This window comes from Eptatretus burgeri, chromosome 4 (genome assembly GCF_056783735.1).
Source record: "Eptatretus burgeri isolate ZD-2024b chromosome 4, Ebu_testis_v1, whole genome shotgun sequence".
NCBI lineage: Eukaryota > Metazoa > Chordata > Myxini > Myxiniformes > Myxinidae > Eptatretus > Eptatretus burgeri.
The window spans coordinates 126489151-126512658 of NC_140964.1; the positions used below are offsets into that span (position 1 = coordinate 126489151).

The window sequence follows — 23508 nt, forward strand, 5'->3', positions numbered from 1 at the left end:
ACAAATTTATGTAATAACATATTCTCACCCCTTTTCTTGGAATGGAGGCCTCTGGAGCTGTGTGTGATCAATAGCCATGAAAAGCAGTCGTGTTGTCTTGGCATTGGTGATTATAAATGTCTCCCTCTTGGCTGGTGCTATTGTTTTCTACATATTCCAACACAAAACAAACCGCATTGTTTTCTGTCATATTACTGGTCTGTGGTGGAGAGAACTGTCTTTGATGATTTTTTTATTTTAAGTTTTACTCTTCCCCTACCCCAACCCCCCCCCCCCCAATCCACTTTTTAATCCCACCATCTTGCTAGGTATCGAGTTCATTAAGCAGAAGGCCTCTGAAGATACTGAGAAAGTTGAACTTGCTGTTCCACAAGTCATCTCTGTACTGGACACACGATCACTGGGGATTATGAACAGTGTTGTAGGGACGGGACAATCAGGGTTGGTTGTGAAAGAAGAGGAAAAGAATGTGTCCAATCGCAAGCTACCAGAACCCATAGTTCCAGGAATGGGAAGGTAAATAAACATGATAATAACACGAAGAGTTGATTTATTTGAAATGTGCAATCGTAACAATGCCGGATTATTCTTCAGTTGCAAATATAACGGGCAGAATGTTTTGTACAAATAGACAAAGATGGACTTTTTTATTGTACGAGCAGACTGCTTACCTGAGAGCTATATTTACTCGAAGAAGCAATTTCATCTTTTTCTTCTTCTTTAACGGATCCAATTTTTTTCCAGCTTCAGGTCCTCAGGGTATGCCATCTTGCAAATCCAGAAGCAATTCCATCTCAAAATCTTAAATTCAAACACAGACAAGAACATCACTTGGGAGAGCACATACCTCTATCAGGCTGAACAGTTTATGTCTAATATCCCACTGATAGACGAGATCCATAACTTTTCTGAGATATCCAGACAGACAAACGGGTTAAAACTTAACCCTCTGTCCACCTTTGGAAGTAATATTTTTCTGTTGCTCCAAGAAGTATTACGATGTTTCCTCTTGTGTTCTTGTAAAAGGTTTCTGTTGTCATCGATACTAATGAGTGTGTGTGTGCGTGTCAGTGTGTCTCCACAACTCCAAAACTGTGAAACCGAGCAGCCTGAAACTTTTCATGCACACCAAGAAAACTCCAAGGAAGTGCATGACTGAGAATTGGGTGTTTGTGTTAATTAAACATCCCTTTTGAAGATAATTAAGTCATATTTAATAATATCCTTCAACAGGCGATCATCGGCCACCTCACTCTCTGGGGTCTTAAAGTGTTTCTTGGGTAACCTCGTTGGGGTCTGAAGCAGCCATGTTTGTCTTCGAACGCGTCGGCGTGGTGTTTATCTCCGGACACGTTGGCGCGGGGTTTCTCTCCGGACACGTTGGCGCGGGGTTTCTCTCCGGACGCGTTGGCGCGGGGTTTCTCTCCGGACGCGTCGGGGCGGTGTTTGTCTCCAGACGCATCGGGGCAGTGTTTCTCTCCGGACGCGTCGGCGCAGTGTATATCTCTGGACGCGTCGGAGCGGTGTTTGTCTCCGGACGCGTCGGGGCGATGTTTGTCTCCAGACGCATTGGGTCGGTGTTTGTCTGTTTCTGGACGCGTCGGGGCGGTGTTTGTCTCTGGACGCGTCGGGGCGGTGTTTGTCTCTGGACGCGTCGGGGCGGTGTTTGTCTCCGGACGCGTTGGGGCGGTGTTTGTCTGTCTCCGGACGCGTCAGGGCGGTGTTTGTCTGTCTCCGGACGCGTCTGGGCGGTGTTTGTCTGTCTCCGGACGCGTCGGGGTGGTGTTTGTCTGTCTCCGGACACGTTGGGGCGGTGTTTGTCCGTCTTCGAACGCGTCGGGGCGGTGTTTGTCTGTCTCCGGACACGTAGGGGCGGTGTTTGTCTGTCTCCGGACGCGTCGGGGCGGTGTTTGTCTGTCTCTGGACACGTCGTGGCGGTGTTTGTCTGTCTCCGGACGCATCAGGGTGGTGTTTGTCTGTCTCTGGACGAGTCAGGGCGGTGTTTGTCTGTCTCTGGACGCGTCGCAGCGGTGTTTGTCTGTCTCCGGGCGCGTCGGGCGGTGTTTGTCTCCGGACGCGTCGGGGCAGTGTTTGTCTGTCTCCGGACGCGTCGGGGCAGTGTTTGTCTGTCTCCGGACGCGTCAGGGCGGGTTTGTCTGTCTCCGGACGCGTCGGGGCGGTGTTTGTCTGTCTCCGGACGCGTCGGGGCGGTGTTTGTCTCCGAACGCGTCAGGGCGGTGTTTGTCTGTCTCCGGACGCGTCGAGGCAGTGTTTGTCTGTCTCCGGACACGTCGTGGCGGTGTTTGTCTGTCTCCGGACACGTCATGGCGGTGTTTGTCTGTCTCCGGACGCGTCAGGGCGGGTTTGTCTGTCTCCGGACGCGTCGAGGCAGTGTTTGTCTGTCTCCGGACACGTCGGGGCGGTGTTTGTCTGTCTCCGGACGCGTCGAGGCAGTGTTTGTCTGTCTCCGGACACGTCGTGGCGGTGTTTGTCTGTCTCCGGACACGTCGTGGCGGTGTTTGTCTGTCTCCGGACGTATCAGGACGGTGTTTGTCTGTCTCCGGACACGTCGTGGCGGTGTTTGTCTGTCTCCGGACACGTCGTGGCGGTGTTTGTCTGTCTCCGGACGCGTCGTGGCGGTGTTTGTCTGTCTCCGGACACGTCGTGGCGGTGTTTGTCTGTCTCCGGACGTGTCAGGGCGGTGTTTGTCTGTCTCCGGACATGTCGGGACGGTGTTTTTCTGTCTCCGGGCGCGTCGGTGCGGTGTTTGTCTCCGGACGCGTCGGGGTGGTGTTTGTCTCCGGACGCGTCGGGGCGGTGTTTGTCTCCGGACGCGTCGGGGCGGTGTTTGTCTCCGGACGCGTCGGGACGGTGTTTGTCTCCGGACGCGTCGGGGCGGTGTTTGTCTCCGGACGCGTCGGGGCGGTGTTTGTCTCCGGGCGCGTCGGGCGGTGTTTGTCTCCGGACGCGTCGGTGCGGTGTTTGTCTCCGGACGCGTCGGGGCGGTGTTTGTCTCCGGACCCGTCGGGGCGGTGTTTGTCTCCGGACCCGTCGGGGCGGTGTTTGTCTCCGGACCCGTCGGGGCGGTGTTTGTCTCCGGACCCGTCGGGGCGGTGTTTGTCTCCGGACCCGTCGGGGCGGTGTTTGTCTCCGGACCCGTCGGGGCGGTGTTTGTCTGTCTCCGGACGCGTCGGGGCGGTGTTTGTCTGTCTCCGGACGCGTCGGGGCGGTGTTTGTCTCCGAACGCGTCAGGGCGGTGTTTGTTTGTTTCCGGACGCGTCACAGTGGTATTTGTCTGTCTCCGGACGCGTCACGGTGGTGTTTGTCTGTCTCCGGACGCGTCGCGCCGGTGTTTGTCTGTCTCCGGACGCGTCGGGCGGTGTTTGTTTGACTCCGGACACGTTGGGGCAGTGTTTGTCTGACTCAGGACGCGTCGGGGCGGTGTTTGTCTGACTCAGGACGCGTCGGGGCGGTGTTTGTCTGACTCAGGACGCGTCGGGGCGGTGTTTGTCTGACTCAGGACGCGTCGGGGTGGTGTTTGTCTGACTCTGGGCCGTATTTATTGTACGGATATCCATTGAAAATGGATATCTAACATTATTTTGTTTCCATCTTCAATTTTATTCGCTGCTGAATCATATTGATGAGACAGTATGAATCGTAATTAACACTCCACCACACGTCTGCCTTCCCTTCCTCTCACCTCACACTGTTTTCGCTCCCCCTCCCTCTCTCTCTTTCTTCCCTCCTCTTTTTCTCCTCCCCCCCATCCCCCATGCAGTATTCCCATCAGCGAAGCGGCGGTGGTATTTGCTCGTCTATAACAATAAATGTTACTGTTAGAACTGCTACATTAAAGCACTATGTGCCACTTGTTCTTCCTCGATCCCTGAAACATGGGCTTTTAAAACGGGAAAGTAAGTTTGTCATTAAACAAACTAATTTTTGTTCCAAGTAAATGGATTATTAGCTTTCTAACTCAGTAAATTGATTATATTAGATTTCCAACAGTACAATTGTATTGGTCTATGACAGCAGAAACCCTTTGGAAGATCGTGTTGCTGACGGAGAAACTCCGCTCCTTTTATATTCAGATGAACGATTAGGCTCAATTCAATGCTTGAGTCGTATGATTGGCACAGACTTTCAACAGTTTATGAAAGTTGAGTGGAATTGCTATATTTAGAATGAGAACGGCACTCATTAAAGTTGGAGGGGCCAGGCTGAACAGTTTACGTTTTGTATCCACTGATGGGTAGGATCTGAATCCGGCCCTTAACCAAAATCGAATTGGCTTGTTCTTATCACCTAACCAACTCATCCACCCAGTTTCGTCATAACTCGTCCACAACTATTTGAAATATCATGCTATATATCGATTTTGACCCCATCTCTCAATGATGAAGAATCACTTTCAAAATTAGTATCTGGGTCTTCACCAAAATTTAATCAATTTGTCCCGGTCACACACCCAAACTGTCCACTAAATTTCATCCGAATCCGTCCATAACTTTTTGAGATATCCTGTTCACAGACAGACAATGGTGAAAACATAACCTCCGTCCAACCTTGGTGACGGAGGTAAGAACCATTAGACACGCAAATAAAGATATCTTGATCATGGTGACTGGTGCACTGCCGATAATGATGATTCCTTTACCGCCGATGGTTTGAAATATGACATGCACAGTTATAAAGAGACAATAAAGCATCATGGAAATACAGGGTAGATCTCTGCTTCTCTTGTTTCTTCATCCCCTTGTTCATCCGCATGTTGTCGCACTGCACCACCGCCAGTGGTCTTGATTCAGACCTTCTACCCTCCGTCACCTCACTGTTCCATGAGCATAGACTTTGTAATGAAAAAAATTAATATAATGAAGAGACACTACAGGAGAAGATGCTTTCTTTTTTTCTCTTCGTATTCCGATTTTATAGATAACCAAATGGTATTGGAATTGAGCGATGGGTTCTTTGTTTTTGATGGAAAGGTTATCAACATATGTTACACAAACACACACACACACACACACACACACACACACACACACACACACACACACACACACACACACACACACACACACACACACACACACACACACACACACACACACACACACACACACACACTGTAGGAAGCAAGGAGAAGCTGATGTTTTGGGTTGTGAGCCCTCCATTAGAGTCAAGGAGGAACGTTTCAGACATCCCTCTTTTGATCCACTGATGGGCTGATGCTTGAAACGTCAGCTTCCACTTGATTCGCACAGTCGTTAGTCTACCTCAAGTCAACGTAGTGTTGATTTATTTCATCCTTTCATGATATTTATTTTAAAAAATGAATTCCACAAGCATTCAGTTTACTCCAGACAGTTTTAAACGTGATTAAATACTATGTTCAAAGTCTTGCCCATTAATGTAAATCTTTCACATTTTATGACGTAATTCTTCATCCCATGTACTATACCAGGCATCTGGCGAGTAAGTTGCTTTCATTGTGTAGTGCTATGGTGTGCTGCAGTGCTACGGTGCTTTGTGCAGGGCGTCTGTGGCAGGTCGACGCCGTGTATTTCGCCTGAGTGATGTGTTGAAGCCGCTTCCCGTGACGACACTAACGAAGTTAAGCGAAGGTGCCCTGAATCGAATAATCATGAACAAGGCTCCACATGCTGGCCACAACAGCACACAGGTTGGCATATTTGCTTTCTCAGGGCAGTTTATCTTTGCTTTTTACAGAAGCTTACTTTGTTCTCAGTGTAGGCATTCTCATCAATTGTTCTGTCACATCACAAATGACGCATGAATGTGGCACCAAAGTATCTCGATCAGCTCGATGACTTTAAAACCGCTCCAATTAATCCCTCCTTTCAAGATTGGCCAAGGGGGAGATTTGACCCAAGTCCTTTATGAACTGGCTGACCAGCTCTGACATTCCACTGATTTTGTCAGGAATTTGTCATTTGCTCACGGCGTCGGTGATGGACCCACATATGCTTCGTCGGATGATACCGTGAGATATTTAACGTCCACCAGCAAATGTTAGCAGACGGGACCCCCAGCTTAACGTCCATCCGACGGATGGTTACACTTTGTCATGCAACGTCCTGCCTCAGAGGACAATTCTGATAGTTTGGTCGCATCGGAACCCTGACTGGACAGCTCAAATGTTATTGTGCTGCCTTTGCGCAATCATCTCAGATCAGCATTGTCTGCAAAAAAAATTTTCGTCGACGAGTGCTAAAACTGAGCAATCTTGCGCACTACTTGCATTCTATCCAGGTGCACTCACGTAGATGTTCAACAGACAGACCCTTGAGGCTCTCAGGGTGATCCTTTTGTCTGAGTTTAAGTTGGTTCATGTGTTATGCACTTTTGCATTGTTGTTTGCAAAAAAATACAAATAAAAATCCACAGTTTATGTATGAAAGCCTATTAATTTGGGTGTTGGACAATGAATTTTGTAAAATTCTACAGCTTATTAGTCAGGGATGGATGGGAAACGATTAAATAAATCGATACCAATAAAGTGTGTGTGTGTCAGTGTGTGTCCTCCATAACTCCAAAACCAGGATATCTGACAATCTGAAACTTTGCAGGCATGCTAAGAAAACTCCAAGGAAGTGCATGACTGAAAATTGGGTGTTTGGGTTAATTAAATTTGATTTTGATAGGTACCTAGAAGCATTGGAGATGGAGGGTTACACGGATATTGGCAGTAATGGTCGGTGTTTGAGATGTGGATCATGATCATGATCCAAATGTTACACATCCCCCTTGGGATTCTCACGTACATGCTACTTGTGAATGTCTGCAGCTGAAGAGGAACAAAAGATACCTCCAAAAAGGCAGCATCCCTTTCTTTGGAATTGTTCTTGATGAATCTAGCTGGTAAACCAGAAATGAGAGACTCTTTCCAACTTTCTGTTTTCCATAAGCCAGCATCAAAATTACACAATGGTGTGGAGAGGATTCGCCCATAAACTCAGTGAAACCGCCCGCGCCACACATCATAGCCTTGCCAGCATAAGTGTACAATTAAGAGTCGTGTAATGTTGGAGTCTCGCTGAATTCCAGTTCTTTAATTGCAATTTGTTTCTCAGCCAAGGTTAGCTGTTATAAAATTACTACTGGACATCACCAACTTCTTTACAAGTTTATTTTAAAATCGCGTATGATGGCCGAGTCATCCTGGCACGGCGCGACTCAGTCGTTTTGGACCGAGTTGGAGTTCCCGAGGGGGCTAGACCTGTGATTGTGATCGTCCGTGAGCGCACCAACTGTGCGTGTGTTCTGGTGTGTGATATTAATTTTGTTTTATAAGTTCGCACATGCATGCTATGCACATAAATGTGTCGTCATTCGTTCTGGGACATAAACATGGATCGCTTTGTCATAAGACTTGGTGTTAAACAAGAACAAGTCAATTGCACCCAAGTTCTATCACCAAGCGTTCAGAAAGAAAGTCGGGGAAACTAAAGAAAAATACTGCTTCAAAGCAACAAAAAAACACCCCACATCACAATGAAAGAGGGACTGCCTGGTCTGTGAGATAACAGGCACCTTTGAATCTATTGCTGAGCCTGTTGTGAGTCATCAGGCACAACTCGCGTGTGAGGTGTTATAAAGACTGACCCTTCCGTACCGCTTCTCAGAGTTCATCGTGATCGAGATAAGACACCTACCTATTGGTCCCATTGTGGTACACGGATATTCTGCATCCCTTGGTGTAGTTTTTCATAACGCTGTTCTGCCTCCAGGTGAGAGTGGAACTTCTGGCACGTATGGCAGCTCGTTTTGGAGGGGTTGCGCAGCAACTGGTTCTTGAAACTGTGTTGGGAGATATACGAGGCCAATCTGACTTGGCTTTCGCATGGCTCTACCAGAATTACCACGCTGCCATGGGCACCAGCACACCTTCTGGGTCTGCTCTTGATAGTTATGATAAGTGTCTCACTACTTTGCTGCTGGGACTGGAGAGCAAACCTGATCAAAATGAAGGGTGGGTATCTAACATTGGGCATTTATCACCCACCAGTTTTCATTAGTCATCATCTTGAACTACACCCAAAGCATTTAGAGCTTAAATGGATGGAATTTTGTCATACAAGTATTGCTTGAGCTGTGTATGCTTTGCAGGCTGTTTTCTCGCTTGCTACTGGAAGCACCAAAGATTACCTCAAGTGCCCTGGACATTGTCCGAAGAGTCTGCGAGGATGAGGTGAGCACTTGTACATGACTCGGTCATCGGACAAGCGTAATTTTTTTTTGGTAGTTCATCCCAAGCCACCTTGTGCAGCAATTAAATATTTTAGACTCTTCCCATTGCCTGAAGAACATCCTGGGTCTTTATTGTAACCTCTGCTTTAAATTTTTAATTGGTTGGAGGTTGGATTCTTCACTATTTCTCACATAGTCAGATTTTCCAGACATCTGCCAAAATGAATGATTTTAAGAGGAGTGAGTTCCTATTGGTATTGAGTGACAGTGTTGTGGAAGGGGGAAGGGTTGGGGGGGGGGGGAATGCATAGATTGAATGTGGTAAAACTTTTGCTTGGTCCGTGTGCTCAAGTAGGGTAGAATTACGCCTGTATTAGGGATCTGTCAGAGGTAAGTTGTCCCTAATATTTCGACTGAGGGAGCAGTGATCCTCCGATATAAAATAGAATAAGGTGAAGTGGTGTCATGTAAAACTTTCTGCGTAGGCGAGGCCAGGTGGAGGACTTGTGGCACAAAAGGCACCTGGCACAGAAAGGCATTTAAATGGATATTATCGCGGGCCATTTGCCCAGAGGACTGCAGGCCAGGGCAGCATTGTGAGTTCCTGAGTCCTGAGGGGGGGGGGGTGGGACACTTGTGAGAGGCCGTTCCACCCGTTCCAAAGATCACGCTGTGCACAGACAGCGAGCGGCCTATGACGGGGCCGGCCACATGCTGGAAAGGCGGTCTTTGTGAGGTGGTAAAGGCCATCTGTGCATGTGTGTGGCAGTTGGAGTTAACATCTGTTGGACTTTCGGAGTTAACATCTCTCTCTTTCTTCTTCGTCAACACACACAAGAATGACTGCTCAAGAGGCACGGACGCTATCTCTCCACCATCGCAAAATCCTCCCTTCCCTGAGCTGCACTTCGCCTTGTGCCACACAGACACTGGCAGACCCAGGCACCAGCTCATGCCTGTTTTAAGTCCTCACCTGCGCTCTTTATATCTGAATTTGGTATTGTCAGGGAGTGGGGGGGGGGTGGTGGGGGTGAGGCCTTTTAGTGGGGAGGGCATTTGAAGACAAGGTGGGGATGAGGTTTGAAGAATTGGGATTTGGGGAGGGGGATTGAGGACTTGGACATAGGAGGGGTTGGATGGTCGGGGGGAGGGGGGGGTGTTATTGAGGACTTGAAGTCACATTTTATATTACATGGAATTGCCATGCATCCCTGCTATTATAACATTATCTCTGCAATGCTGTCCTTCTGGACGGTCATGCCCCCCATGATTCTCGCTTGATCCCCATCAGTTTTCAGTTACAGACCAGTGAATTCTCCCAGGGTCATGGATGGGGGAATCCCCCCTCCCCGCCCCCCCCCCACATTATAAACGGGTTAATTCCCCTCAACACTCTCCCCACCCCCCAAATTCTAAACTGTGCGTACAAGTGAAATTCACAGAGACGCACACACGCACACGCACACAGACACACACACACACACATACACACACACACACACACACACAGACACACACACACACACACACACCTTTTTGAGATATCCTGCTCACAGATAAATGACAGACAAACAAACAAACATGGGTGAAAACATAAACATGTAATATAATGAAAACACTCGAGATGAGATACCATTCAAAAAGATAAATACAATACGTATTGAGAAAAACTTGATTGTATGGAAGGGTTTTGTTGTCATCATGCAATATACTTTAAATTAACCATTGAAGGCAAGCAAGAACGTTTTTCCTTTTAGTATTTCACCGATTAGAGAATTCTCATTGTTTTGTGATTGTAGATTATATTTAACACAATATTTGTTTCTTTGGTCGAATGAATAGCAGATGGGAGAGGGGAAGAGGAAGTCTTGATTTGTGTTGGTGAGTTAGTTATCCCTTGGTCTGCAGTTAGTTTTGTGATAATCTGGTAATATGTCCTTTATGAGTACACCAGCAGAGATACCTGGCGTTACCCGGTGCTGTTCGAACCAACCGTGGTTGGCATTTTGAAGAAATCAAATTTTCTTTTTTTTATCTAATTCTTTTTTGTATTGGGGCTAAAACACTTCCCTACACCCGCTGAGGAATGGGGCCGGGGATCATTTTATATTTCTTTTTACAGAGATACAAAAGCTTCGGCACAATCCAACTTTTTTCGAAATCCCTTCTTTTCATTTATTTATTTATTTATTTATTTATTTATTTATTTTGCCTCAAACACTCCCCAGCATTCACTGCGGAACCTCTGAAAGTTTGACCAAGATTTGTTTGGCCATTTTTGTTCACACAAACACACACACACACACACGGCTCTCTTATAGTATCGATGTATTTGTCTTTTTCTTTTTTGACAGGCTCGCATGACTGTCGGAATGTCTACTTTGATGGAGCTCACTTTGCGCAGACCACAGCAGCAGTTGCAGTTTCTACAGGTTTTGCTGGAGCTCAGCACATTGGAACGAGATAAGGTGAGCACAATTTTGCTGCAAACTCATTTGAAGGTACTTGTAACTGATCCTTTTTTTTTTTTTTGCCATTATCTGTTGTGGTGTTAGTTTGGTCAGATTACTGTCAATAACAGGAGCGACGCATTACTGTGGCTGCTGTCATTGACAGGACATTGCAACAGGTATGATTAGAAATTGGTGTGTTTCAATGTAAAAGCTACATTCTTGCTTTACAAGAGATGTTGAAAAGTAATGCCTCCTATTATTTTTCTCCAAAACATGTGAAGATATTTGCTGAAACAAAGACAGATACGAACATCGATTTTTATTCTACCATGGTGCATACTTATTTCTCAAAATAATCACCAATGCAGTCCACACATCTCTGCCAACGTTCAAGTGGTTTTGTGATACCGTCACGATGGAACTTCAACATTCAAGTACTTTAGTGATAACATGGCAATGACACTGTGCGTCCTACTGACTTAGCCAGCGCTTCTCTGCGGCCTTGACATCATCGTCGGAAGAAAGATGTTCTCCACGAAGGTGTTCCTCAAGTTTGGGGAAGAGTTGGAAATCTGATGGAACCAAATCAAGGCTGGTGATATCTCCAGTCATATCCAGTCATCTCATCTACAGCCATCCCAACTCTCGTCTCCAGTCAGCCATCCCAACTCTCGTCTCCAGTCAGCCATCCCAACTCTCGTCTCCAGTCAGCCATCCCAACTCTCGTCTCCAGTCAGCCATCCCAACTCTCGTCTCCAGTCAGCCATCCCAACTCTCGTCTCCAGTCAGCCATCCCAACTCTCGTCTCCAGTCAGCCATCCCAACTCTCGTCTCCAGTCAGCCATCCCAACTCTCGTCTCCAGTCAGCCATCCCAACTCTCGTCTCCAGTCAGCCATCCCAACTCTCGTCTCCAGTCAGCCATCCCAACTCTCGTCTCCAGTCAGCCATCCCAACTCTCGTCTCCAGTCAGCCATCCCAACTCTCGTCTCCAGTCAGCCATCTCATCTCTCATCTCTCATCCACAGCCATCTAATCTCTCATCCACAGCCATCTCATCTTTCGTCTCTCATCTACAGCCATCTCATCTCTCATCTCCCATCTGCAGCCATCTCATCTCTCATCTCTCATCCACAGCCATCCCATCTCTCATCTCTCATCTCTCATCCACAGCCATCTCGTCTCTCATCTCTCATCGACAGCCATCTCATCTCTCATCTACAGCCACCTCATCTCTCATCTCTCATCTACAGCCATCTCATCTCTCATCTCTCATCCACCTCATCTCCCATCTGCAGCCATCTCATCTCTCATCTCCCATCTACAGCCATCTCATCTCTCATTTCGCATCGACAGCCATCTCATTTCTCATCCACAGCCATCTCTTCTCCCATCTGCAGCCATCTCATCTCTCATCTCTCATCCACAGCCATCCCATCTCTCATCTCTCATCTCTCATCCACAGCCATCTCATCTCTCCTCTACAGCCATCCCATCTCTCATCTCTCATCTCTCATCCACAGCCATCTCATCTCTCATCTCTCATCTCTCATCTACAGCCACCTCATCTCTTATCTCTCATCTACAGCCATCTCATCTCTCATCTACAGCCATCTCATCTCTTATCTCTCATCCACCTCATCTCCCATCTACAGCCATCTCATCTCTCATCTAAAGCCATCTCATCTCTCATCTACAGCCATCTCATCTCTCATCTCTCATCCACCTCATCTCCCATCTACAGCCATCTCATCCCTCATCTAAAGCCATCTCATCTCTCATCTACAGCCATCTCATCTCTCATCTCTCATCCACAGCCATCTCATCTTTCATCTCTCATCTACAGCCATCTCATTTCTCATCCACAGCCATCTCTTCTCCCATCTACAGCCATCTCATCTCTCATCTCTCATCCACAGCCATCTCATCTCTCATCTCTCATCTACAGCCATCTCATTTCTCATCCACAGCCATCTCTTCTCCCATCTGCAGCCATCTCATCTCTCATCTCTCATCCACAGCCATCCCATCTCTCATCTCTCATCTCTCATCCACAGCCATCTCATCTCTCCTCTACAGCCATCCCATCTCTCATCTCTCATCTCTCATCCACAGCCATCTCATCTCTCATCTCTCATCTACAGCCACCTCATCTCTTATCTCTCATCTACAGCCATCTCATCTCTCATCTACAGCCACCTCATCTCTCATCTCTCATCTCTCATCCACCTCATCTCCCATCTACAGCCATCTCATCTCTCATCTAAAGCCATCTCATCTCTCATCTACAGCCATCTCATCTCTCATCCACAGCCATCTCATCTTTCATCTCTCATCTACAGCCATCTCATCTCTCATCTCTCATCCACAGCCATCTCATCTCTCATCTCTCATTTACAGCCATCTCATCTCTCATCTACAGCCACCTCATCTCTCATCTCTCATCTACAGCCACCTCATCTCTCATCTACAGCCATCTCATCTCTCATCTACAGCCCTCTCATCTCTCATCTAGAGGCACCTCATCTCTCATCTAGAGCCACCTCATCTCTCATCTCTCATCTACAGCCATCTCATCTCTCATCAACAGCCATCTCATCTCTCATCTCTCATCTACAGCCACCTCATCTCTCATCTCTCATCTACAGCCATCTCATCTCTCATCAACAGCCACCTCATCTCTTGCACTTCACAGCAGTGGCAACATCGTGCTGCCACCTTGATTAATGCAGGACTGAGACGTCTAATGTCAGAATCACGAAACTTCACACCTACAGTAGTGGCGGGAAGAACTAATGTGTGGCCTGCACTTTGTTTCATTCGTATATTTTTACCTGTTTTTGGAGAAAAAGAATTGGATGCATGCCTTTTCAAAACACGCCCTCATACTTTGAACATGGAAGTTTTTAATTTGTCACATTTTATTAGGAGACTTAACATTTGCGTTTTTATTTTATTTTATTTTATTTTGCATGTCAGGCCAAAAAGGATTGTTTCAGATTTTTAGTGGAAATAGATAAATAAATAGGTTGTTCCTCCCTCCGGGAACCGTAATTAATTGAATAACTATTTATTGCCCGGACCCTTGTACTCTCGCCTGAACTTTTATTTTCGATCAAAAATCTTTGATGCAACTAATATTGAGTAACATGGCGTGCCAACATCAAACATTTTTTTGCAGTGATGCAGATAGCACCTGGATGGCAACACACCGGCAGCAGCAGATAGGCCTCTTGTGGGGGTGTTTTTTTTTTTCTCTTTTTAGGTCATCTCTATCGAGATGACCTAATAAAGTCAGACCAAATGTCCGTCTGAACGTCCGTCCGTCCGTACGTCCGTCAACAATTTTTCTTTCCGATCTTGATGAAACTTAGTATGTGGGTAGAGGTTGATGAGTGTTGCACAACGATATAACTTTTGTCTGGGTTCAAGGTCAGGGACGAGGTCACGTAAGTTATAAAAATCGCCATTTTCAAAACCTATCTCGTCTGCCATTCTACAAGATATTCGGCAACTGTTTATTGATTATGATCGTAAAAAATATTATCTTGTATCTAACCGGACAGATTTTTGAATTTCCTTCCCGTTTGATCGTCACGTGATCTGGAAGATGGCCAAAAATGCCGATGCGATTCGCAAAGAAGGAAGGAAGGAGAAATGAAATATAAATAAAATTACCCCCATGTGGGGGTGACGGTCATCTCTATAATACCACAGGTTCTCAATGTTCAGTTATGACTGAAGACTACTGCGCAGTTCTACTGCGCAGCTCGAACTGCGCAGTTTGGTTAAAGATGACTCGGCATTTTGGCGCGCGCACGAAATTATATTTTGAAAATAAATGCCGACGTTTACATTTTGGGTTTTGAAACTTTTACACCTTCGGCGGAAAATGTATTAATATAAAAGGCTAAAAATGTGTTTTATATTTATATTTCATTTCTCCTTCCTTCCTTCTTTGCGAATCGCATCGGCGTTTTTGGCCATCTTCCAGATCACGTGACGATCAAACGGGAAGGAAATTCAAAAATCTGTCTGGTTAGATACAAGATAATATTTTTTACTATCATCATCAATAAACAGTTGCCAAATATCTTGTAGAATGGCAGACAAGATAGGTTTTGAAAATGGCGATTTTTATAACTTACGTGACCTCGTCCCTGACCTTGAACCCGGACAAAAGTTATATCGTTGTGCAACACTCATCGACCTCTACCCACATACTAAGTTTCATGAAAATCGGAAAGAAAAATTGTTGACGGACAGACAGACGGACAGATGGACATTTGGTCTGGCTTTATTTGGTCATCTCGGTAGAGATGACCTAATAAAACACATTTTTAGCCTTTTATATTTCTACATTTTCCACCAAAGGTGCAAAAGTTTCAAAACCCGAAATGTAAACGTCGGCATTTATTTTCAAAATATAATTTCGTGCTCGCGCGCCAAAATGCCGAGTCATCTTTAACCAAACTGCGCAGTTCGAGCTGTGCAGTAGAACTGCACAGTAGTATTCGGTCATAACTGAACATTGAGAACTTGTGGTATTATAGAGATGACCATCACCCCCACACGGGGGTAATTTTTATCAGTATGTATTTTGCTGCACCAAAGATATAACAAAACATTGCAATAGAACTCTCGAGTCGTGCATGAAATATTTTAGCGTAGGTCTAAAACTAGAAATGCAAACAGCTGAACACTCGATGTGTTGTAATGTTAAGCTTACCCGTACCTGGTGCCAAATTGTGTCTGCGGATGTCCTCCTGCAGTTGGGTACCCCTTTCTAGGAGGTTGGTGGCAAGATTTACATTCCGGCCATCATAAAACACTTCATTCTGCAACATACACAAAAAACTCGAATAAAACTAAGAAAACCACTCTGTGGGAGTGCCTTCTGTGCAGCTGCCCAGAAGGCGGTCTCCTCGAGTTAACCTGAGGTGGTCCCTTCGGGTAGGGGCCTGCAATGTCCTCACTTGAAGAGAGGATGATCACCTGTCTCTGTTGTCATTTGAACATCAATATTGCAGCACTCTCTGAGGTTTGGAGACTGGATAGTGGTAAGTTCATGGCAGGTGGTTACACCTACTACTGGTCTGGTTGCTCTGATGGTTACCATGTCCAAAGAGTTGCTGTAGCTGTGTCCAACAAGCTGACTCCCATGATAATTGAAGTAACACCGGTCAACAAGTATAAAATGAGACTGAAGATTTGTCGCTCTCTGTGTGTCATTTCCCCAGTCTCTGTGTATGCAGTGGATGAGGCGAGTGCTCTCACTATGAAGGAGACATTCCATGCTGTGCTCGATTCTGTGGTTGATCAGTGCCCCAGCTGAGATACTCTTCATGTCGTGAGGGATTTCAATGCATCGACTGGAGCTGATCCTGAGCAGGATGGTTATGAGACGTGTGTTGCTTCCTATGGGTCTGGAACTGTGAGCCAGAATAGCACTAAGTTCCTTGACTTTGCAAGATGTCATGGACTTGGGGTGGCTGGTTCATGGTTTCAGCACCCACAGGCTCATCGCTGGACTTAGTATTCAAACGCTGGTGGTGGCAAAGGAGATTGACCATGTGCTCATTGATGGTCACTGGAGGATGCTCCAGAACTGCGGGGTCCAGCGGAATGCTCAGTTCCTCAAAACTGACCACAGCCTTGTTGTGGCAACTCTGAAGTTGAATCTTAAATCCATGAGAATGGTATCATTCCAGCCCAGGCTGGATGTTGGTAAGCTTAAGGATGAGAGGGGAGCTGAAGAATTGAGTGGGGAGCAGCTGAACAAGTTGAGTGAGAGTTTGGGGGGTGGGGGTGGTCTGGGTATGTCAGGGGATGCTGAATAGTTGTGGAGTGCCTTCAAGACCACCGTCCTTGTGGTTGTCTTGGAACACACATTCAGGCAAAGAACATTCTGTACTCGATGATGAAGTTAATATTTGTGCCTTAAGACAGATTTTAGGGTCATTGTAGACCTGACCAACAGTGCCTATATAAAGTCTACACCCCCTTTCAAAATTTCCACCTTTTGTTGTCTTGTAGCCTTGAATTAAATTTCATTAAATCAGACTTTTTCCACCTTTATTTACACATCATAACCCACAACTTCCAAATGAAAAAGAAATTCTACAAATTTCACAACATTAATTGAAAATACGAAACTAGAATATTTTGGTTGGATAAGTGTCCACTCCCCTTATAATAACAATTGTAAATTAGCTCAGGTGTCACCAATCACCTTCAAAATCACACACTTAGTTAATTGGCCTCCACCTGTGTTTAATTGTTGTGATTCTGATCATTTCAGAATAAAACTAGAGGGGGAGCACTCGGGAGAGTGCAAAACCTCCGCCGCCAATACTGCTGGGTCACTCAAGTGAACCTTATATCTTATTCATTAAATATGATGTCAACAGTGCTGACAGTTATAGTTTTCTCCAACATTTTTTTTTTGGGGGGGGGGGGTGGAAATCACTTAAAACATGTAGAAATGCAAAAGAAAGAAATCGAAATTTTGTTGAAAAAAGTTGCAAAATTTTTTTCTCTCTAACAATTTTTTTTGGGGGGAGGGGTGGAAATCACTTAAAAGATGTAGAAATGCAAAAAAAAAAATTTCTCTTACAATTTCTTTTTGGGGGGGTAACAATTTTTTTTGGGGGGGTTGGAAAGTCCAAAATTTAATGACATGATCCTTGGACCATACCTAACCTCCCCACCAAGTTTCGTCGAAATCCGTCAGAGTTTTTCCGTAATACTGTTCACAAACAAACAAACAAACAAACAAACAGAAAGGGGTGAAAACAGTAACCTCCATCCATCTTTGAAGATGGCGGAGGTTAATCAGCTGTTCCTGTAGGTTTCCTCTGCTGGGTAGTGCATTTCACAGCAAAGACTCAACCATGAGAACTAAGGAGCTTTCAAAAGACCTCGGGGATAAAGTTGTGGAAAGGCGCAGATCAGGGGATGGGTATAAAAATATTTCAAAGGCCTTGAATATCCCTTCAAGTACAATCAATACAATCATTAAGAAGTGGAAAGAATATAGTACCACCAAGACCGTGCCTTGATCAGGCCGTCCCTCCAAACTGGATGACCAATTAAGGAGGAAACTGATCAGAGAGGCTACCAAGAGGCCAATGGCAGAGCTACAGACCTTTATGGCAAAGACTGATCACTGTGTGCATGTGACAGTAATATCCCAAGCACTTCACAAGTCTGGCCTCTACGGTGAGGTGGCAAGAAGGAAGCCATTAGTCAAAAAAGCCCACATTGAGTCCTGTTTGAGGTATGCAAAAAACCACTCCAGAGATTCTGAAGCCATGTGGCAAAAAGTTTTGTGGTCTGACGAAACTATGATGGAACTTTTTGGCCTAAATACAAAACGCTACGTTTGGCGCAAACCCAACACAGCACATCACCCAAAGAACACCATCCCTACTGTGAAGCATGGTGGTGGCAGCATCATGTGGGGATGTTTCTCATCAGCAGGAACTGTGGTACTTGTCAGGGTAGAAGGGAAAAAGGATGGAGAAAAATACAGAAAAATCCGAGAGGAAAACCTGCTGCCCTCTGCAAGAAAGCTGAAATTGGGACGTAAGTTCACCTTTCAGCATGACAACGACCCAAAGCACACAGCCAAGGCTATACTGGAGTGGCGAAGGAACAAAAAGATAAATATTCTTGAGTGGCCCAGTCACTCAAGAGCCCTGACATAAATCCAATGGAAAATCTGTGGAATGTCTTGAAGATTGCTGTCCATCAACACTCCCCACGGAACTTGACCGAGCTTGAACAGTTTTGTACAGAAGAGTGGGCAAATATTACCCAATCAAGGTGTGCAAAGTTGGTGGAGACATATCCCAACACTCACAGCTGTAATTGCTGTCAAAGGTGTTTCCACCAAGTTATTTACTCAGCGGGGTGGACACTTATCCAACCAAGATATTCTAGTTTTGTGTTTTTAATCAATTTTCTGAAATTTGTGGAATTTGTTTTTCACTTGGAAGTTGTGTGTTACGATGTGTAAATAAAGGTGGGAATAGTCTAATTTAATGAAATTTAATTCCAGGCTGTGATGGAACAAAAGATGAAAATTTTGAAAGGGTGTGTAGAATTTTTAGAGCCACTGTATATCCAGCCATATGTTTGTACCATGACAGCATGAAAGGACTACAGCCAAAATATTTTTTTTACATTTTCAAGCAAGCCTCACCATCCAGCGAGTTAACCATATGACGTGCAAACAAAACTTAATTAAACGATTTTTTATGTTATGTTTTTATGTTTTTATCAGGTGCGTTCACAGGCAATCGTCTTTGTGAAGCGTGTTTACGAGAAGGAAGAGCTAAAAGGCTTCATTGAAGAATTTGCATTGACTGCTCTCCAAAACCTCGTTCACCCGAATCCCCCGACGTCTGGTGTGGGAGAAGACCAGGACACAGGTAATGAAAATACCCTGTTTGGAACAAGCTCAAGAAGGAAGTTTCGGAACCCTGGGTCCATTCAATAAAAGACAAGGGTGTGTGTTCACCCAATTGCGAGAATAATTTTGCGAGGAAATGGAATGCTTTATCAAGCGTGATGATATTGATGTTTTTTTTTGTTTTTTGTTTTTAAATGATGAGTAAATTATTTCACCCAACCTGATATATTTGTATTCTGTTCAACACTTACAGAGGTTGCAGCCAGCTGGACAGAGGAAGGCATCAAGCAATGTCTCTTTCTCTTTCTTTCGTTGTTACCCGTGAACCATCGGCTCATCCACGAGCTTGCTGCTGTTTACACGGAGGCTATCGCAGACATAAAGCGCACAGTGCTGCGAGTCCTTGAGCCCCCAGTATGGGATATAAGAAAGGAGGGTTTAGAAGATTACGAGTTTACATTGGAATGATGCACAGGAAGAATATAGTACTTTGTCTTCACCCTTCTTCTTCTTTAACCTCCAATTATTCCCATGTTCTTGTGGGGTTCACTGGGTGAAGTTTTTGTTTTTTTTAGTTTTTGTTTTTTTTTAATCCAAGTGTTACACGAACAGGCTGACCAGTCCTGACGGTCGACAAAGGTTCGGGCAGGAATTTGGAATTTGGCCAGTGTACCGGCGATAGCTCGCCCTACTCTTCACAAAGGAGGAGATTTGGACCATACTCTGTGCAGAGTGTTGGTGCTGCTGAAGCAGTCTCCTTGGCTATTGGGCACAATCCTGGACGGGTCGCCACTCCGACACATTATACCAGCATGCTGGCACTCATTTTGCCGACCTCGGAAGGATGACAGGCCGAGTTAACCCCACCTGGTATTAATTCAACAGCTAAGCGGGATTTGAACGCAGGACCCCAGGATCCAAAGCCCGCCACCCTCACCATTAAGCCAACACCAGGCATAACAAAGGACACCGTGGGATTGTTAACATCCACCAATGATCAGTGATGGGAGTCAGGTCTTCCTGCTTAACGTCCATCCAAGGGACGGCACACACATTGAATGACTCTGCAGGTGAAACACCGGGATGACAGTTTATAGCTGAGCCGAGTTTCAAACCCAGGCGAAACAGCTTAGAGGCGAGTATGCATACCTCCAGGATTTCCTGCGAGCCCCCAGTACATTGTCTTCGCTGCACCCCGTGCTCATGCAGTACAGGATTAGCATTGCTAAGTTTCAAGCCATCTCAAAATGCAGGCATTGGTTTGGCATGCAGGTTCAGGTATAGAGTTGTTTCAATAATAATGGGAGTTTTATTCTGTGCAGAAACTTGTTTTTGCATTTAGCTGTCCGAGTTCAGCCAGTGATTTCACAAGGATGTCGAGATGCATCATCTGGAGTCAAGCCTAGCTTGTGAAAACCTCCTTTGGAAAGAATCTTCAGGAACATAAACTGCCGGCAGTTTGGTCTTTGTTCCATTACGTTGAAGAACAATTACATGCATTGAGATTGCTTGGATTTTGGTTTAAAGCCCTTGCCACCAAGTTTAAAAGATGACATGAAGATTTGGGACTGATAGTCTTGAATTTATTTTTCAATGTTATGAGGTGTTCTTTTTGATAAATGTAATATAATGGAAGTAATTCAACTTTGGCCTTTAATATCACAAGAAGTAGGTTAAACGCGAATATTGGGTGCTCGGACACGCGCGGTGAATTTATGTGCACTTGTACCCATTCAGATCCGCGGGATGGGCATGGGCTCCCCGGAACTTTTGCTTCTTGTCGAGAATTGTCCCAAAGGGGCTGAAACTCTGGTCACTCGTAGCTTGCATATCCTCACAGAGAAAGGTGATTTATAATCCCCCCCCCTCGCTCATTACCTCCGCCACCAAAGGTGGACAGAGGTTATGCTTTCAGCCCTGTCTGTTTGTCTGTGAGCAGGATATCTTGAAAAGTTGTGGACGAACTTTGGTGGACACGGGTTCATGACAAGGATGAATTGATTCGATTTCCGAGAAGATGCGGACCCGGATCCGGATACCAGAATATTTTAAGTGATTCTTCACCATTGAGAGATTGGACAAAACCGACATTGAGCACGATATCTCAAAAAGTTGTTGACTGATACGGACGAAACTTGGTGGACAGGTTGGGTGTGTGGCAAGGACGAGTTGATTCGATTTTGGCGAAGATCCGAATCTGGATCTGCATTTGAGAATTATTTCATTTTTAAAGTGATTCTTTAGCATTAAGAGATTGGGCCAAAAATGATACGTAGCACAATCTTTCAAAAATGTATTGATTGGGCCCGATACGTTCCCGTGGGTCAGGCATTATGTGGTGGAGGTATGCGCTCTACCGAGTGTCCTTCAAGTTTAATGAAGATGAGATTGGATGCTTGCGTGTCATGGTTTAGTACAGGGCTATCTTGCCTCACCCGCTCAGTAAAGAATTTGCAATCTGAGTGCACATCACCTGTGATACTACTACCTGGCAAAGGTTGAAACATCTGTGGCTATGAGAGCATGAATCGATGTTTCAGCAAACGTCTGCTTTGCATACATAGAAATGGATTTGTGCAATTTTGTGTCGATGGAAGAAAAATTAAGATTTTCAGATCTAAGCAATGATGCAAAACCAGCAGACTTACCAAGCGTTGTGTGGGAAGAGAAACGTGAATAAGTATCACTTTGTAGCCAATCACAAAGATCTCCCGCCCTGCCGGGTCTCCTGCCCCCCCCCTCCCCAAACCCTTCCCCAGGCAGGCAAAGCTAGATGCTGCCTTGGTATGTAATAGTGAAGATTAATTTACTGATGCAATGGTGTTTAAACAGTGATAGCAAATATTGACTGAGGGCTTGCTATTGGAGCGGAGACGGAAACAGAAAGTACTAATCACCAGCTTTCAGGATGCAAAAAAACTATGATCAGAACAACTTTACACACAACGGTACAACAAAGTATGCACAACCATGGGAAAATGCTGCAGTTAGAAGGACAGTATATGAGAGTTGTACTCTCATATACTATAGTTGGTAACAGGTCCTACTACAACAGTCCACAGAGAATTCCTCCAGGAAAGGAATGCCTGGGAAGTGATTAATTGGCATATCTGCAAAAATGTCAACATCCCAGTTCAAAAAATGCATGAAAACACAAACCAAGGGCAATCACTGAAAAATAAGGACGTCATGCTCATGTACGATCTGAGCATGGACATAGAAAACAAAGCCTTGTGACCAGACATCGTTGTCAGGAACAAAAAGGAAAAGACAGTATTGCTGATTGAGATATCAGTACCCAGCGATTTCTCCTTCAATAATGCAGAAATCAAGAAAATGACCAAATACCAGGACCTCAAAAATGAGACCAAGAGATATTGGAAGCTAAAGAGCATCGAAATTGCACTACCGGTGATAATTGCAGCAACAGGAACATAGTAATAAAGAAGAACTTCACTGAGATTTTGAAAACAATCCCCAGGAATATTACCACAAACGAACTACAGTTGGAGGCAGTCCAGGGTTCGGTGACGATCCTGAAAAGAGCGCTCGGAACAAAACCCTGAGAACAACAAAGTGGAACAGCTTGGTCCATCAACTGTGATCCCTGAGCGAAGTGGAGGTGGATACTTTGTGTCCTGGGAGGGCTTCGTTTCATCGCCTCAAACCACAAATTGAGATAACACACGCGCACGCGCGCGCGCACACACACGCACACACACACACACACACACACACACACACACACACACACACACACACACACACACACACACACACACACACACACACACACACACACACACTTACATTTTTGCTTTGAGTAAACTTACACATGCAATTCTGATGACAACTCATATCAGCAAAAAAGCTTCAGCCTCCCCATCCCAAATCTGTCTCATCTTTTCTCTCCCCCTCCCCCTCCCAACCCTAAGGCATTGATCCCCTCTCCACACTTAAGCCTTCAAATCCCCCCTCCCCACAGAAGGTCCTCAACATCTTGCCGCCCCACCCAAAGCCTCAACCTCCCCCTTCCAAAGCTGTCCCATCTCCACTTTCACCCTCGTCCCACTCACAAAAGCAAACGGGCATTACCTCACCGAAACAGCGGAAAATTTTTCACACTTTCTGCTCCCCTATCACGCTTTTACCGACTTCGCAGAAACCCTTTACAGTCGCCTGTTCAACTCACAATTTTAAGAGAAAATAGCTGGAAATAATAGCAACAACCCGCGTCGCCTCTGCAGTAAATGCGTTAGTTGAGAGAAACGGATCTAAAAGGTAAATTATAAAGTTCTAAATGGTTCTTAAATTAGTGGCCGTGGTATAGAAATTGTGGATGGCGTCAGGCGAACTGTCCAACCAATGGGTGGAACTCGCACACACGGCGCCTTTTACAATACCGATTGAAGCGTCGGGTTTGC

The 23508-nt window shown here is 45.5% G+C and overlaps 1 protein-coding gene across 2 annotated transcripts in view; it reads left to right on the top strand.

The window, feature by feature from the left end:
• SYMPK (symplekin scaffold protein) overlaps positions 1 to 23508 on the top strand; it is a 121727-nt gene that overhangs the window by 77445 nt on the left and 20774 nt on the right. For both annotated transcript variants that reach the window (XM_085879978.1, XM_085879979.1), the window contains 8 exons: positions 309 to 516; positions 5542 to 5689; positions 7758 to 7999; positions 8137 to 8218; positions 10572 to 10685; positions 18956 to 19103; positions 19338 to 19498; positions 20822 to 20930. In XM_085879978.1, coding sequence (XP_085736104.1) covers positions 309 to 516; positions 5542 to 5689; positions 7758 to 7999; positions 8137 to 8218; positions 10572 to 10685; positions 18956 to 19103; positions 19338 to 19498; positions 20822 to 20930 — 1212 coding nt within the window. The remainder of the gene's footprint in view (positions 1 to 308; positions 517 to 5541; positions 5690 to 7757; positions 8000 to 8136; positions 8219 to 10571; positions 10686 to 18955; positions 19104 to 19337; positions 19499 to 20821; positions 20931 to 23508) is intronic.